Source organism: Mobula hypostoma (assembly GCF_963921235.1).
Source record: "Mobula hypostoma chromosome 8 unlocalized genomic scaffold, sMobHyp1.1 SUPER_8_unloc_3, whole genome shotgun sequence".
In the NCBI taxonomy this organism is placed as follows: Eukaryota; Metazoa; Chordata; class Chondrichthyes; order Myliobatiformes; family Myliobatidae; genus Mobula; species Mobula hypostoma.
The window spans coordinates 258353-273077 of record NW_026948126.1 but is presented as its reverse complement, the minus strand read 5'-3'; the positions used below and the strand labels follow the sequence as shown (position 1 = coordinate 273077).

The following is a 14725-nucleotide window of genomic DNA, read 5'->3' as shown; positions in this document are numbered from 1 at the left end:
AGGGTGCCAGTAACTGGGACAGAAGGAGATGAGGTCTGAGGCAGATCAGCCAAATCATAATGAATGGGATAGGATAGAGGGGCCCCGTGTCCTCCTACTACCTCCTGTGTTTACCTCTCTGCTGTCAGTGGGATCATCCTGTGCACAGATGGGTGCTATGTTTCCCACACCAATGTCAGCAACAACAAGGAACTGATTCACAAAATGCTGGAGGAATTCAGCAGGCCAGGCAGCATCTATGTAAAAAAGTACAGTTGACGTTTTGGGCCGAGGCCCTTCAGAAGGACTGGAGAAACAATGATGAGGAATAGATTTAAAAGGTGGGGGAGGGAGAGAGAAACACAAGGTGATAGGTGAAACCGGGAGGGGGAGGGATGAAGTAAAATGCTGTGAAGTTGATTGGTGAAAGAGATACGGGGCTGGAGAAGGGGGTGTCTGATAGGTGGGATAGAAGGCCATGGAAGAAAGGAAAGGGGGGAGGAGCACCAGAGGGAGGTGATGGGCAGCCAAGGAGATAAGATGGAAGAAGGAAAAGGGGATGGGGACCGGGGAAGGAGAGGGTGGGGGTGGGGTGGGGCCTTTAACAGAAGTTGGAGAAATTGATATTTATGCAGGGTTGCAGGTTACCTCAATGGAATATAAGCTGTTGTTCCTCCAACCTGAGTATAGCCTCATGGCGACAGTACAGGAGACCATGTATTAATGTATTGGAATGGGAATGGGAAGTGGAATTAAAATGGGTGGCCACTGGGAGATCCCACTTCTCCTGGCGGATGGAGTGTAGGTGCTTGGTGAAATGGTCTCCCAATCCACGTCGGGTCTCACTAATATACAGGAGGTCACACCAGGAGCACCAGATACAGTAGACAACCACAACAGACTTGCAGGTGGTGTCGCCTGACCTGGAAGGACTGTTCTGGGCCCTGAATGGTAGTGAGAGAGGAGGTGTAGGGGAAGGTGCAGCACTTGTTCCACTTGCAAGGATAAGCACCAGGAGAGAGATCAGTGGGGAGGGACGAAAGGTCAAGAGAGTCGTGTCGGGAGCGATCCCTGGAAAGTAGAAAGTGGGGGGGGGGCAGGGAAAGATGTGCTTGGTCGTGGGATCCCATTGGAGATGGCGGAAATTCCAGAGAATTACATGCTGGATGCAGAGGCTGGTGGAGTGGTAGATGAGGACAAGAGGAACCCTATCCTTGGTAGAGTGACGGGAAAATGGGGTGAGAGCAGATGTGCTTGAAATGGAAGAGATGCAGTTGATGGCAGAATTGCTGGTGAAGGAAGAAATGTCCCTTTTTTTGAATAAGGAGAACATTTCCTTCGTTTTACGATGAAAAGCCTCATCCTGAGAGCAGATGCAGCGGAGACAGAGGAATTGAGAGAAGGGGATGGCATTTTTAAAAGTAACATGGTGGGAAAAGGTATAGTCAAGGTAGCTGTGAACGTCCGTGGGTTTATAATAGACATCAGTAGATAAGCTGTCTTCAGAGATTGAGAAAGGGGAGAGAGGAATTGAAATGGACCAGGAAAATTTGAAGGCAGTGTGGAAGTTGGAGGCAAAGTTGACCTAACTCAGCATGGGTTCAGGAAGCAGCACCAATGCAGTTGTTGATGTAGCATTGGAAAAGTAGGGGATGAACACCAGTGTAGGCTTGGAAAATGGACTGTTCCATGTAGTTGACAAAAAGGCAAGCAGAGCTGGGACCTGTACAGGTGCCCATGGCTACACCTTCTGTTTAGAGGAAGTGGGAGAAGCCGAAGGAGAAACTAAGAGTGAGGACAAGTTTCACTAGATGGAGGAAAGTGGTGGTGGAGGGGAACAGGTTCGGTCTTGTGTCCAGAAAGAAATGGAGAGCTTTGAGGCCTTCCTGGTGGGGTGTGGAGGTGTATAGGGACCGGACATCCATTGTGAAAATAAGTTGCTCAGGGCCAGGGAACCTGAAATGATAGAAAAAATCCAGACTGTGTGAGGTGTCATGGATGTAGGTAGGAAAGGACTGAACTAGTGGGGGATAAGACAGACGCCAGCTATGCAGATATGAGCTCAGTGGAGCAGGAACAAGCTGAAACAATGGGTCTACCTGGGCAAGCGGGTTTCTTGGATTTCCAGCATCGGCAGATTCTCTCATTTGTGACAAGGAACTGATTACTAACTTCAAGAGGAGGGAACCAGAGGTCCATGAGCCAGTCTTCATTGGGGTTCAGAGGTGGAGATTATCAGCAAATTGAAATTACTGAATATTACTATTTCAGAGGACCTGTTCTAGACCCAAAAGTTAAGTGCAAATATAGCTCAATCTATCACGGGTAAAGCCCTGTCCACCACTGAGCACATCGATATGGAGTGTTGCTGGAGAGCAGGATCCATCATCTGGTACTCGTACCACCCGGGACATGCTCTCTTTCTGCTGCTGCCGTCAGAAAGAAGTACAGGAGCCCCAAGACTCACACCACCAGGTTCAGGAAGTTGTTATCCTGTAATCATCAGGCTTTTGAATCAAAGTGGATAACGTCACTCAACTTCACTTGCTCCCATCATTGGGATGTTCCCACACCCTCCAGATTCACTTTTAGAGACTCTTTATCTCATGCAAAAATGGAGTTAAGGATGATTTTTTAGCCAGAGTGCAGTGAAACTGTGGTTAGAGTTGTAGGCCAAGTCTGTGGGTATATTTAAAGCAAAAGTTGATAGTTTCCTGATTGGTCAGGGCATCAGAAGTTATGGCAAGAGAATAGGTGTATGGAGTTGAGTGGAATCCGGGATCAGCTATGATGGCATGGTGGAGCAGACTCAATGGGCTGAATGGCCTAATTCTGCCCTTAAGTCAAATGGTCTTATGATCTTGATATTTATTGCTTAGTCTTTTTTAAAATTATTGTTGCTTTCTTATTGTATTTGTACAGTTTCTTGACTTTTATAAACTGGTTGAATACCCAAATTGGTGCTGTCAATCACTGATCCTGTTATGGTTAATATTCTCTGGATTATTGAATATGCCCACAGGAAAATGAATCTCAAGGTTGTATATGGTGACATTTATAATCTTTGATCACAATTTACTTTGAACTGAGGTTTCTCCTGTGGTTATCAATACAATGGCATGGAAATGACGGTTCACTGTTACCTGTCCAAGTCTGATCAAGGATGGACAATAGATGGTGGATGTGTCTGCACACTCACAAAGTGGGACCGTTACACTGTAAAAATACCATATTGATATCACTTCTCTGATTCTACAGATTATTACCTTCCTCTGCAGTGGCTTGTATTCATAAATCCATGTTTCTCTGTTTCTCTGTGTTTCTCTGGTATCCCTAATAATTCAAACTTGGTCCCAATCACAACCCTGTGAATATCTGGAAAAGAGAGATGATCCAGATATCAATATGAAGCTGCAATGCTGAGGTGACAACAGTTACACAGACCAAAAGAAAGCACTTACATTTCTGTGCCACGATTGTTTGTAACTTCTTTCTTTCTTTTTAAATCTTTTTATTGAATAAGTATACAAAAAGGTAAGCCATATAAACATTAATACAATGTTAAAATATAATAAAATTCCAGAAGGTATCAATACCAAAAAAAAATACTACAAACAATGTAATTTAAACATAAGAAACCAAGATAACATAATAGTATACTAATTTTATATATATATCAATAGAAAAAAAGAAAAAAAAAACCCCAAAAAAAACCACCGTGCAACTAACTAAAAACAAAGCAAAGCAATGGGCTAACTTGAAACCAAACAGAGTTAAACTTAAAATCACGTCCTCAATCCCGACCTCCATTAAAAACAGTGAAAAAAAAACAAGAAGGGTATATATTACATTAAATGAAAATATCGAATAAAAGGTCCCCAAATCTGTTCAAATTTAAATGAAGAATCATAAAGGTTACTTCTAATTTTCTCCAGATTCAAACATAAAATCGTCTGAGAGAACCAAAAAAAGGTAGTTGGAGCATTAAGCTCTTTCCAATGTTGTAAAATACATCTTTTCGCCATTAAAGTAAGAAATGCAATCATTCTACGGGCTGAAGGGGAAAGATTACTAGAAATTTTAGGTAGTCCAAAGATAGCAGTAATAGGGTGAGGAGAGATATCTATATTTAATACCTTAGAAATAATATTAAAAATATCTCTCCAAAAAGTTTCCAAAGTAGGGCAAGACCAAAACATATGAGTTAAAGAGGCTATCTGCCCCGAACATCTATCACAAAAAGGATTAATATGCGAGTAAAAACGCGCTAACTTATCTTTGGACATATGTGCTCTATGAACCACTTTAAATTGAATTAGGGAATGTTTAGCACAAATAGAGGAAGTATTAACTAATTGTAAAATCTGCCCCCAATCATCCACAGAAATGGTAAGCCCCAATTCCTGTTCCCAATCAACCCTAATCTTATCAAATGGAGCTTTCCTAAGTTTCATAATAATATTATAAATCATAGCCGATGCACCTTTCTGACATGGATTGAGGTTAATTATCGAATCTAAAATATATGTAGGAGGAAGCATTGGAAAGGAAGAAAGTATAGTACTTAGGAAATTTCTAACTTGTAAATATCTAAAAAAATGTATTCTTGATAAGTTATTGTAACTTCTGAAACTCTTTCATTTTATCATCACTGATCAAGTCTATGGTGTTGATGTCAAATATGAGTGTGACTCCGTGAATTACATTTTACGGAATAACCGGATAGTTGGAAACATCCATGTCAGGGTTGAAATGCTGTAACTAAGTGAGACGATGGAGAACTGGTTACAGAGGAAGCAGCAAGAATACTGATGTCCAGGTGTGATAACAAAGTTTTCAGATGATTCAGAAACTGTTTGGTCCTTCACACTGCAGGATGATACAGATGGTTGGTCAGTGTGTAAACTGATGGGAAATTTAATCCTGAGGAGTGTGAGTTGTTCAGTCTCCATCAGTAATGTGGGAGAGACAATTGTGTGTATTGTATCCAGGTTACTGGGTGATAGGAAGGTAAATAGTGATTTCAGCAGCTTTTATTCATGTTTGTTTCCTTAGGCCATTCAGCCAGTCTAGTCTATGCTAGCTCTCTGTCAGTTCACACTTCTCTCATCTCCCCATCAACTCCCCACCATTCTGACAACTGTGACGAGAATACACATAGATTAAGATGTTAGCTGGCCTGTGCTGGCACCAGTGGGATCAGCAGTTGGTCTGCCACCTGTCTTCAGGAGAGAGAGAGAGATAAGGAAAACAATGGAGCAGCATTTGGAGATGTTAATAAAAGGACGGGAGAGAGAGTAACAGAAGGAGACCTGTCAAGATCGGCTCCCCCTTTGAACCCTGAACTGTTTGAAGTGATGGACAGGCGATACCCCAGCAGGGGGATAAAAAGGGACAGGTTCGCTAAGGCAAGACACACACGACACCCCGAGGTAATGAGACCCTGGAAGCGGTACGTCTCCCACAAGCCGGTGGAAAGCTTTTGGACGGCTGGTCGCAGGATCAAGCCATAGATGCACAGGGTGGAAAGGCACGATCGGTGGGAACCTGGTGTGTGTCCACCCTTGCCTGGGTGCCAGGTTCACTGCAGAGAAACGATCGTATCTGGAAACGGAGGGGTCACAGTCGGTGACCTCAGATGACATCACAAAGGGCTCGCACGAAAGCTGACTGCGAAGGTCTGTGTGGAAGCCGTTTGAATATTCATTCGTTTTGCTTTCTCTCTCCTTCCCCCCACTGTCCATCTCCCACGGCAGCAATTACTGCGAACTGAACTGAACTAAATTGAACTGAACTTTGCGTCACTTTGAAACTGGTCATTTACCCCTAGACAACGATAGAGCTTGATTGATACTGTTATCTTAATTCTGTGCACATGTGTGTTTATCAATGCTGAACTGTTGCATTTATTATCCTTTTGATTAGAGTACTGTGTTGCTTGTTTCTTTAATAAAACTTTCTTAGTTCTAGTAATCCAGACTCCGATTGAGTGATCCATTTCTGCTGGTTTGGCAACCCAGTTACGGGGTACGTAACACAACCCACTGGAAATGACAGCAGCAGACTGACCCAATGACCTGCACGTCATTGGGATGTGGGAGCCGGAAACCAGGATCAGCGGGGGGAAACCTACATCATCACAGGAAGAATGTGCAAACACCACACAGACAGCTCCAGAGGCTGGGATGGAATTGGAATCACTGGATCTGTGAGGCAGCACTACTAACTACTCCATCACTGTGTCACACAGTAGTACAGACGACTCGCTCCAATTCTATCGGGACCTGGTGAGGCTTGTGCACAGTTCAGGATTCCTTACCCAAGGAAGAATTGCAGCAATGGCTGACCAGACTGATCCGGGGATGGTGGCTTTGACGAATGAAGAGAGATAAGAACAGGAACAGGAACAGAGTGTAGGGGAATGTAATGGGTGACAGATAGCACATATTGTTCATCATAGAAACTGTTCTACATGAATTGTTATGTTCAATTTCAGAGACGCTGTCTGACGTAATGATATCAGTTTAAGGTGACTGCTTCTGGTTTTTCGGTAATGGAAATAAAGGTCAGCAGATTTTGTTAAGCACGTAAAATGACTCTTGAATATTTTACTCACAAAATCCTTCGAGGCAAACACACCCCACCCCATCCATTCAACCACGAACCCCAGCCTTCTCCTCCAATTCAGTAAGCAGAACTGATCTAGTCTGGACCTCAACACCCTTCTTCTGTTGGCCCTTGGCCATTGACTCCTGAGTGTCTGTTCTCACATCAGTTTGGAAGTAAGACATGATCTCATGGACACACACAGAATCCCAGCATCAAACCCCACGCGGTGGAGAGGTTGGACCATAATGGACGCCAGCAGAAGGCAACATGGGAGACAAGGAGGAGCTGCTCCAGGTGAGTTGGAGCAGGGGTCGGACCATCATCGGGGCAGGTGACCCTGTGACCTTCACGAGCAGTGGAGCGGATGCTGGGGTCATGTGTTGCTGGGATTGATCCATTTCCCCATCACTGCTCCGTCTCCTGACCTGTACCATGTGGAGGATGTCAGGACAACACTCAGTCCTCCATCACGTGGACAAGAGCTCAACGTGTCCCAACATTGTGCAGAGGGCAGGTGAGGTGGGGACAGCTGACAGTGAGACACCAGGGAGAGTGGTCCAGAACTCCCTGACCAATATCTGTCACTCTGTCCCTGTGTGTTACTCCGGGACTAATCTCTGTCACGGTGCCTCTGTTTGTTACTCCAGGATTAATCACTATCACCGTGTCCCAGTGAGTTACTCCAGGATTAATCACTATCACCGTGTCCCAGTGAGTTACTCCAGGACTAATCACTATCACCATGTCCCCGTGTGTTTCTGCAGGACTAATCTCTGTCAGTGTGTCCCCGTGTGTTATTCCCAGACTAATCTCTGTCACTGTGTCCCTGTGAGTTACTACAGGACTAATCTCTGTCACTGTGTCCCCGTGTGTTACTCCAGGACTAATCTCTGTCACTGTGTCCCTGTGAGTTACTACAGGACTAATCTCTGTCACTGTGTCCCCGTGTGTTACTCCAGGACTAATCTCTGTCACTGTGTCCCTGTGAGTTACTACAGGACTAATCTCTGTCACGGTGTCCCGGTGTGTTACTCCAGGACTAATCTCTGTCACTGTGTCCCTGTGTGTTACTCCAGGACTAATCTCTGTCAGTGTGTCCCCGTGTGTTATTCCCAGACTAATCTCTGTCACCGTGTCCCTGTGTGTTACTCCAGGACTAATCTCTGTCACTGTGTCCCTGTGTGTTACTCCAGGACTAATCTCTATCAGTGTGACCCCGTGTGTTACTCCTGGACTAATCTCTGTCACCGTGTCCCTGTGTGTTACTCCAGGACTAATCTCTGTCACCGTGTCCCTGTGTGTTACTCCTGGACTAATCTCTGTCACCATGTCCCTGTGTGTTACTGCAGGACTAATCTCTGTCAATGTGTCCTAGTGTGTTACTCCAGGACTAATCTCTGTCACTGTGTCCCAGTGTGTTACTCCAGGACTAATCTCTGTCACTGCGTTCCTGTGTGTTACTCCAGGACTAATCTCTGTCAATTTGTCCCGTGTGTTACTCCAGGACTAATCTCTGTCACCGTGTCCCCGTGTGTTACTGCAGGACTAATCTCTGTCACTTTGTTCTCGAGTGTTACTGCAGGACTAATCTCTGTCAATTTGTCCTGTGTGTTACTCCTGGACTAATCTCTGTCACTTTGTTCTCGAGTGTTACTCTTTCTTTGGTATTTCTGAGTAACTTCTTTTACAAAGTGCCTCCCTCAGCCTAGGTTATAGCTTCATTCCGATCGGATTGTGGACCCAGTCTTCGGAACCCTGGCTCTTTTGTCGGAAACTTTTCCTGGGGCCATTTCTCCCTTCTCTCTCTGAGGCTGTTCTGTGTTTAACAGGAGGTGGAAATCAGACGTGTGAAGTAACTGAGAAAAGTTAGCTTTGTTCCTTTGGGAATTCTCCCTTCCAGGATCATTTGTAACACTCTTTGTTTGATCAGGTTCTCCAGAGCATTCCATCCAATTGAATCCCAAAACTTTAAACTCCCTGCTCTGTAGGACCTGAGCGCTAAATTTTCAAAAAAGATATACATTTGTAATGGCATCTTTCATGGAGAGTGAAGTTCTGTGTAATGTAGAACACAGGGCAGACAAAGCAAGATCTCATGAGCAGTAGAATGGTGATCAACAGAATACCTGCTTTGTGCTGGCTGATGGCTAAAAATGTACACAGGGACACATGAGAAATTTATTTTCCCTCAGTGATGGGACATTCCAATCCGTGGGAGAACTTGCTCTTCCCTCAGTGACAGGACATCCCAGTGTGTGAGAGAACACCCTATCTTCGTATCATCTGCAAAATTGACCAAAAAGCCATCAATTCCAAATCTTTGACATATAACATGAAAATAAGCAGTCCCAATCTCAAAAGGTTGGTTTGCAGGAGCAGCAGGAGCAGCAGGCTATCATGAAGGTAACTGGAATGTTGGCCTTCATCACCAGAGGGATTGAATTTAAGAGCAGGGAGATTATGGTGCAACTCTACATGGTACTGGTGAGGCCACATCTGGACTACTGCATGCACTTCTAGTCTCATTGCTTGAGGAAGGATATACTGGCATTAGAGGAGGTGCAGTGGGGGTCCACCAGATTGATTCCAGAGAAGAGGGTGTTAGACTATGGGGAGAGATTGAGTTGTCTGGGATTGTACTCCTTGGAATTCAGAAAGATGAGAGGAGATCTTGTAATAACATTTTTAAAAATTGAAAAGGATAGATAAGATAGAGGCAGGAAAGTTATTTCCACTGGTAGGTGAGACCAGAACTAGGGCTTGAAGCCTCAAGATTCGGGGGAGTAGATTTAGAACGGAGATGAGAAGGAACAGCTTTTCCCAGAGAGTGGTGAATCTGTGAATTTCTCTGCCTAATGAAGCAGTGGAGGCTATCCCAGTAAATATATTTAGGAAAAGGTTGGATAGATCTTTGCATAGTCAGGGAATTAAGGGTTATGGGGAAATGCAGGTAGGTGGAGATAAGTCCATGGCCAGATCAGCCATGATCTTATTGAATGGTGAAGCAGGCTTGACAGGCCAGATGGCCTACTCCTGTACCTTTTTCCTATGTTCAATATCACTCCTTTTGTCATGTACCTCAAATGTATTGAAACCTTATCAGAAATAATGGAGTCCAGCATTTTCCCAACCACTGGTCATGGGTCAATTGGCCTTTAATTTCTTTTTTGTCCTTCCCTTCTTAAATCTCAGCAAATTGTTCACTGATACCAGGGACTTGGATCTTAAAGCACCTGTCCCAGCCTCGGTACCTCCCGAGGTGTTTCCCAGCCGACAGATTGAAGTGAGATGACCTTTCACTACCTCTGATGTGGATATCAGGGAGACAGAGAAAGGGCGGTGAATTCACAGTGAAGGCTGATTTATACTTCTGCGTAGGCTCTCCGCCGTAGACTACACAAGTGGCCTACACCATTGTGAGCACGTATACTTGTGTGTTGGTGTGTCTGCATTGCTCTGCAGTTCACTGCCAAACTGCTAGTTGGTGGTGGGGTTTCTATGCCACTGTGTTGAGTTTCTTTGTTTCTTTTCAAACAATGGCGACTGAAACTGAGCGCATCATGTTGGAGTTGGAGCTAATAAATGTTGAACAAGAGTTACTTTTATTGAAATTACTGCAATGCAGAAAGGAGAGAAGACGTGGGAGGAGATGGTGTGTACGACCATTGAACAGATTGAGGCAGAAGGAGGGTGAATTTTCTGTGCTTGTCTGGTCACTGAGAGATATGGAGGAGGAAATGCATTTCAAATATTTTCTGATGTCAGCAGGTAGATTTGACGATTTGATGAGAAGCAGCAACCGGAAATGCGTAGGAGGAAATGCGATGATACCAAGCAGACCAATCACAGTTGTTGCGGTCTGCGTCGCCGTGACACGTAGTTACATTTTTGGGGAAGTGCGTGGCAGGCTATGGCGTAGGGTACACGGCTACGCCGTAACTACGGCATAGATTCGACGCAGAAGTATAAATAGGACCTAAATAGAGCAACCTATACTGCCTGTGCGTTTACGTATTTTAAATTGACGGCAGTGTGTCAATTCAAATAAGAAGTGGGTGAGGACTGTGGAAATGGACAACCCCAATGACCTTGTTCTTGCCTTTTACTGAAGGAATGTGAGATTGTTCTCCAACATACATTTTGTGAACCATCTTGTGAGCAGCTTTTTCTCAGGAATACATGGAGTCTAAGAGAGGTACAGCACAGAAACGGGCCCTTCAGCCCATCTAGTCCAGGCTGAAACCATTTAAGTTGTCTAATCCCAGTGATCTGCACCAGGTCTATAGCCCTCCAAATCTCTGCTATCCACGTACCCATCCAAACTTCTCTTAAACCTTGAAATTAAGTTTGCAGCGTGCATCACTTGTGCTGGCAGCTCAGTCCACACTCACACAACCCTAGGAGTGAGTAAGTTTCCCTTCATGCTCCCCTTAATATTCTCGCGTTTCACCCTTAACCCATGACCTCTGATTGTTGTCCCACCCAACCTCAGTGGAAAACCCTATCTACACCCCTCATAATCTTGTATACTTCCATCAAATCTCCTCTCAATTCTAAAAACAGAGTTCTGTTCTAACCTATTCAATTGTCTTTATAACTCAGGTCCTCCAGACCCAGCAATGTCCTTGTAAATGTTTCTGTACTCTTTCAGACTTGATTACATATTTCCCTGAAGGTAGGTGAATAAAACTACAAACAATACTCCAAATTAGGCCTCACCAACACCTTACAGAACTTTAACCTTATCTCCTGTACCCCAAAACATTGATTTATGAAGGTCAATGTGCCAAAAGTTTTCTTTATGACCCTATCTACCTGTGAAACCACTTTCAACGACTTATGTACGTACCTGTATTCCCAGATCACTTTGTTCTACCACACTCCTCAGTGCCCTACCATTCACTGTGTCAGACGTACCCTGGTAGGTCCTACTGAAGTGGAAAAGCTCACACTTGTCTGCTTTAAATTCCATCTGACATTTTTCAGCTCATTGCTCTGTAAGCCATGTTAGCCTTCCTCATTGTCCACTACACATCCAATCTCAGTGTCATCTGCAAATTTGCTGATCCAGTTACCACATTACCATCCAGATCATTGACAAAGAACCCAGCACCGATCCCTGCAGCACACACACCACAGGTCACAGGCCACCAGAGAGGCATTCAGCTGCTACCATGTTCTGGCTTCTCCCACAAATCCAATGTCCAATCCAATTTACTACCTCACCCTGAATGCCAGGCAACTGAACCTTCTTGTTCCCATGTGGGACCTTGTCAAATCTGTAGGGTTCATGAAGTTGATGCCACCTTGCCTCACTTTATAGCTTGTGTATTGTCTCCTGATTAAAACAGATGCAAGGAATTTAAGATCTCTCTTGTCTGATTTAGTTCCACACAAGATTTACCATTCCGGTCTTCCAGAAGTACAGTTTTGTCCCCATGGACACAATAAGACCCCTACTGTTGTTCTGTTTGAATGGAGATCAAGATCTGAAAGGTGAATGAATTTGTAGCATAGTTAGAGATTGTTAGGTATGACGCTCTGGGCTTCACTAAGTCATGGCTGCAAGAAGATCCTAATCCACTAATCTTCCCACTAATATTTCTCTTATATGTCCTCTCTTTTGCTTTTATTTTGTCTTTGACTTCCTTTGTCTGCCACAGTTTCTTCATCCTATAATACTTCTTCTTTGAGAAGTATCTACCCTGTGTCTTCCTAAATGTTCCCAAAATCTCCAGCCACCGTGGTTCTGCCATCATCCATGATAGTTTCCCTTTCCAATCAACTTAGGCCGGCTCCTCTCTCATGTCTCTATAATTCCTTTTACTCTACTGTAATACAGGCAAATCTGACGTTAACTTCTCCCTCACAAATTGCAAGGTGAATTCAATTATTTTATGATTACTGACTCTTATTCGTTCCTTTACCTTAAACTCCCTAATCAAATCCAGAATATTATGCAACACCAAATCTAGAACAGCCTTTCTCCGAGTGGATTCAATCACAAGCTGCTGTAAAAAGCCATCTTGAGGCACACTACGAATTCTCTCTCTTGGTATCCAGAACCAACCTGATTTTCTCCATCAATTCAATTCAAGTTAAATTGTCATTCAGCCATATATGAATACAGCTAAATGAGACAGTGTTACTTCAGGGCCAAGGTGCAAAACAATGTCCAAAAGGGTGTTGTGATCACAAGGAAAGTGAAGAAGATGGTCACCCTCTATTAGACTCTACACCTCCTTCAACTCAGGCTGTCATGGGGGTGTGGGGCCACTGGGAGCAGACCCAAATGCAAGACACAGACACTGAAGTACCAGGAACAGGACAAGGCGTGACAAAGAAGCAAGGGAAGAGGGGAAGAAATGACGCTGGACATTGACACAGACCCTGGATGAGACAAGGATTCAGGGCCTGGGCTAGGACTTGGACAAGAGACATGGGACCTGGACATGGAACTAGGAACAAAGAGCCTGGACTAGTGGCACGGAACTCCGGAACCAGAGCCTGGACAAGGACCCAGAACCTGGGTCTTGGTTGGGACTCGGAACCTGGGTCTAGGCTAGGACTCATGACTAGGATCTTGCCAGGGACAGGACGTGGAACTCCACAGGACGAGGCACATGGACAGGATGAGAACACAAAGCCTTGACTTGGTCGAGGGAGACAGGAACATGGAACACAGAGCTGGGACCCCTCCTTGGGAACAGGACATAGGGCCAGGACTCGTACACAGAACACAGAGAGACAGTTTCAAACAACAACAGACAGTTTCTAATCCTGGCACAGCAAGGCTCCATTCTTGCTCCAACGGTTGAACTTGACAGTGGTGCAGGTAAAGGTCGCAGGCGAGGCTTCAGGCAAGGAAAGGGTTGCAGGTGAGGCAAGGCTACAGACACAGGTTGCAGGGCAAGGCTTCAGGAGGAAGGGGCTGAGAAGCGATTCAGACGGGGGATTTTGACAGGAACAATCCAGCTGCCAAGCCCTGGTCTCAGGAAGTATTTACGTGTCTGCCCAAACGAGAATCATGTGCCTCAATTAGAGCACCCAACAGAACTACGGAAAACCAGAAAACCTGGAAAGGGATCAATGGACCGGACCGTGAACTGGAATGCGGACTTCACGAACCGGACTATGACTCAGGCAGCAACACATTGCACAGCCGCTGCATTTTCTCCGACTCGCTCACTGAAGGGAGCAATAGAAGGATTAATAAGAGAATAATTAACTGAGTGAACTGAATGAACTTTCCCAAAATCAAGATGCCCGAACTAGATGAAAAAGGAAGAAGAAAGGTGGCTTTCTAGAAAGTAAGAGATCCTACACAGCAATGAAATCTTTTGATCTGAATGGGACAATTTACTCTTTACTGGGCTGTGAATATCTGTATTAAATAGAATATGTCTTATATAGTTGAGATGCATTCTCTATTGAGTTGGCATTTATCACTAAGTAGGGAGGAATATTGTGCATTTAATATTTCAGTTATATTTGAGTGATCTAGTATATATATTGGATGATTAAACATACTTGCTCATTTTAATAATCCCTGACAGGTTATATGTACAAATACATGAATTACATCCATTATCACACTGCCACGTGATACATGTGCGCTTCACTTAAACTAAAACATGAAGTTAGACCTACATCCCCAGACACTGTGTCTTTCTTTCAATTTGTTGAATGTTTTGAAATTACAAAACACAACAGTTTGAATGTCTTGGTGCAGTTCAACAGGTCAGTAGCTGTTTTACGTTTGTTTAAAAAATACCTCATGGCCAATGTTAATTTTTGTAACTTCAAAACATTAAACTAATTCAAAGGAAGGCACAGTAGTCTAACTTTGTGCTGACTTTAAACAAGGCACGTGCGTATCACACGGTACCGTGATGACATATGTAATTCATGTATTTATACATATAATCCATGATGGATTATTGAAATGATAAAAAATACTTTATCAACCAATATATGTATATACAAGATTACTCAAATATAACAGAAATATTAAATACACAACAAAGATATGTACAGTTGAGGAGACGTGGGGGAAGGCAGAAAATATGAACTCTTACAGACCAGATATATTTTTTTAGATTAGAATATAAGACACAGGAGCAGAATGAGGTCATTC

At 44.0% G+C, this 14725-nt stretch overlaps 2 protein-coding genes across 6 annotated transcripts in view; one reads left to right on the top strand and one right to left on the bottom strand.

Annotated features, from left to right (window-relative positions):
- The window catches only part of LOC134341188 (uncharacterized), a 43230-nt gene that overhangs the window by 1958 nt on the left and 26547 nt on the right, over positions 1 to 14725 (bottom strand). Inside the window, exon 3 of the mRNA XM_063039004.1 lies at positions 3246 to 3354. Coding sequence (XP_062895074.1) covers positions 3246 to 3354 — 109 coding nt within the window. The remainder of the gene's footprint in view (positions 1 to 3245; positions 3355 to 14725) is intronic.
- The window catches only part of LOC134341187 (keratin-associated protein 9-1-like), a 45622-nt gene that overhangs the window by 15524 nt on the left and 15373 nt on the right, over positions 1 to 14725 (top strand). For 2 of the 5 annotated variants that reach the window (XM_063039001.1, XM_063038999.1), the window contains exon 3: positions 5035 to 8707. The exons of 2 other annotated variants lie outside the window; for them this stretch is intronic. In XM_063039001.1, coding sequence (XP_062895071.1) covers positions 7021 to 8214 — 1194 coding nt within the window. In that variant the 5' untranslated portion in view covers positions 5035 to 7020 and the 3' untranslated portion in view covers positions 8215 to 8707. Of the gene's footprint in view, positions 1 to 5034; positions 8708 to 14725 lie in introns of those variants that run through there. One more of the 5 variants, XM_063039000.1, reaches the window with a different exon arrangement.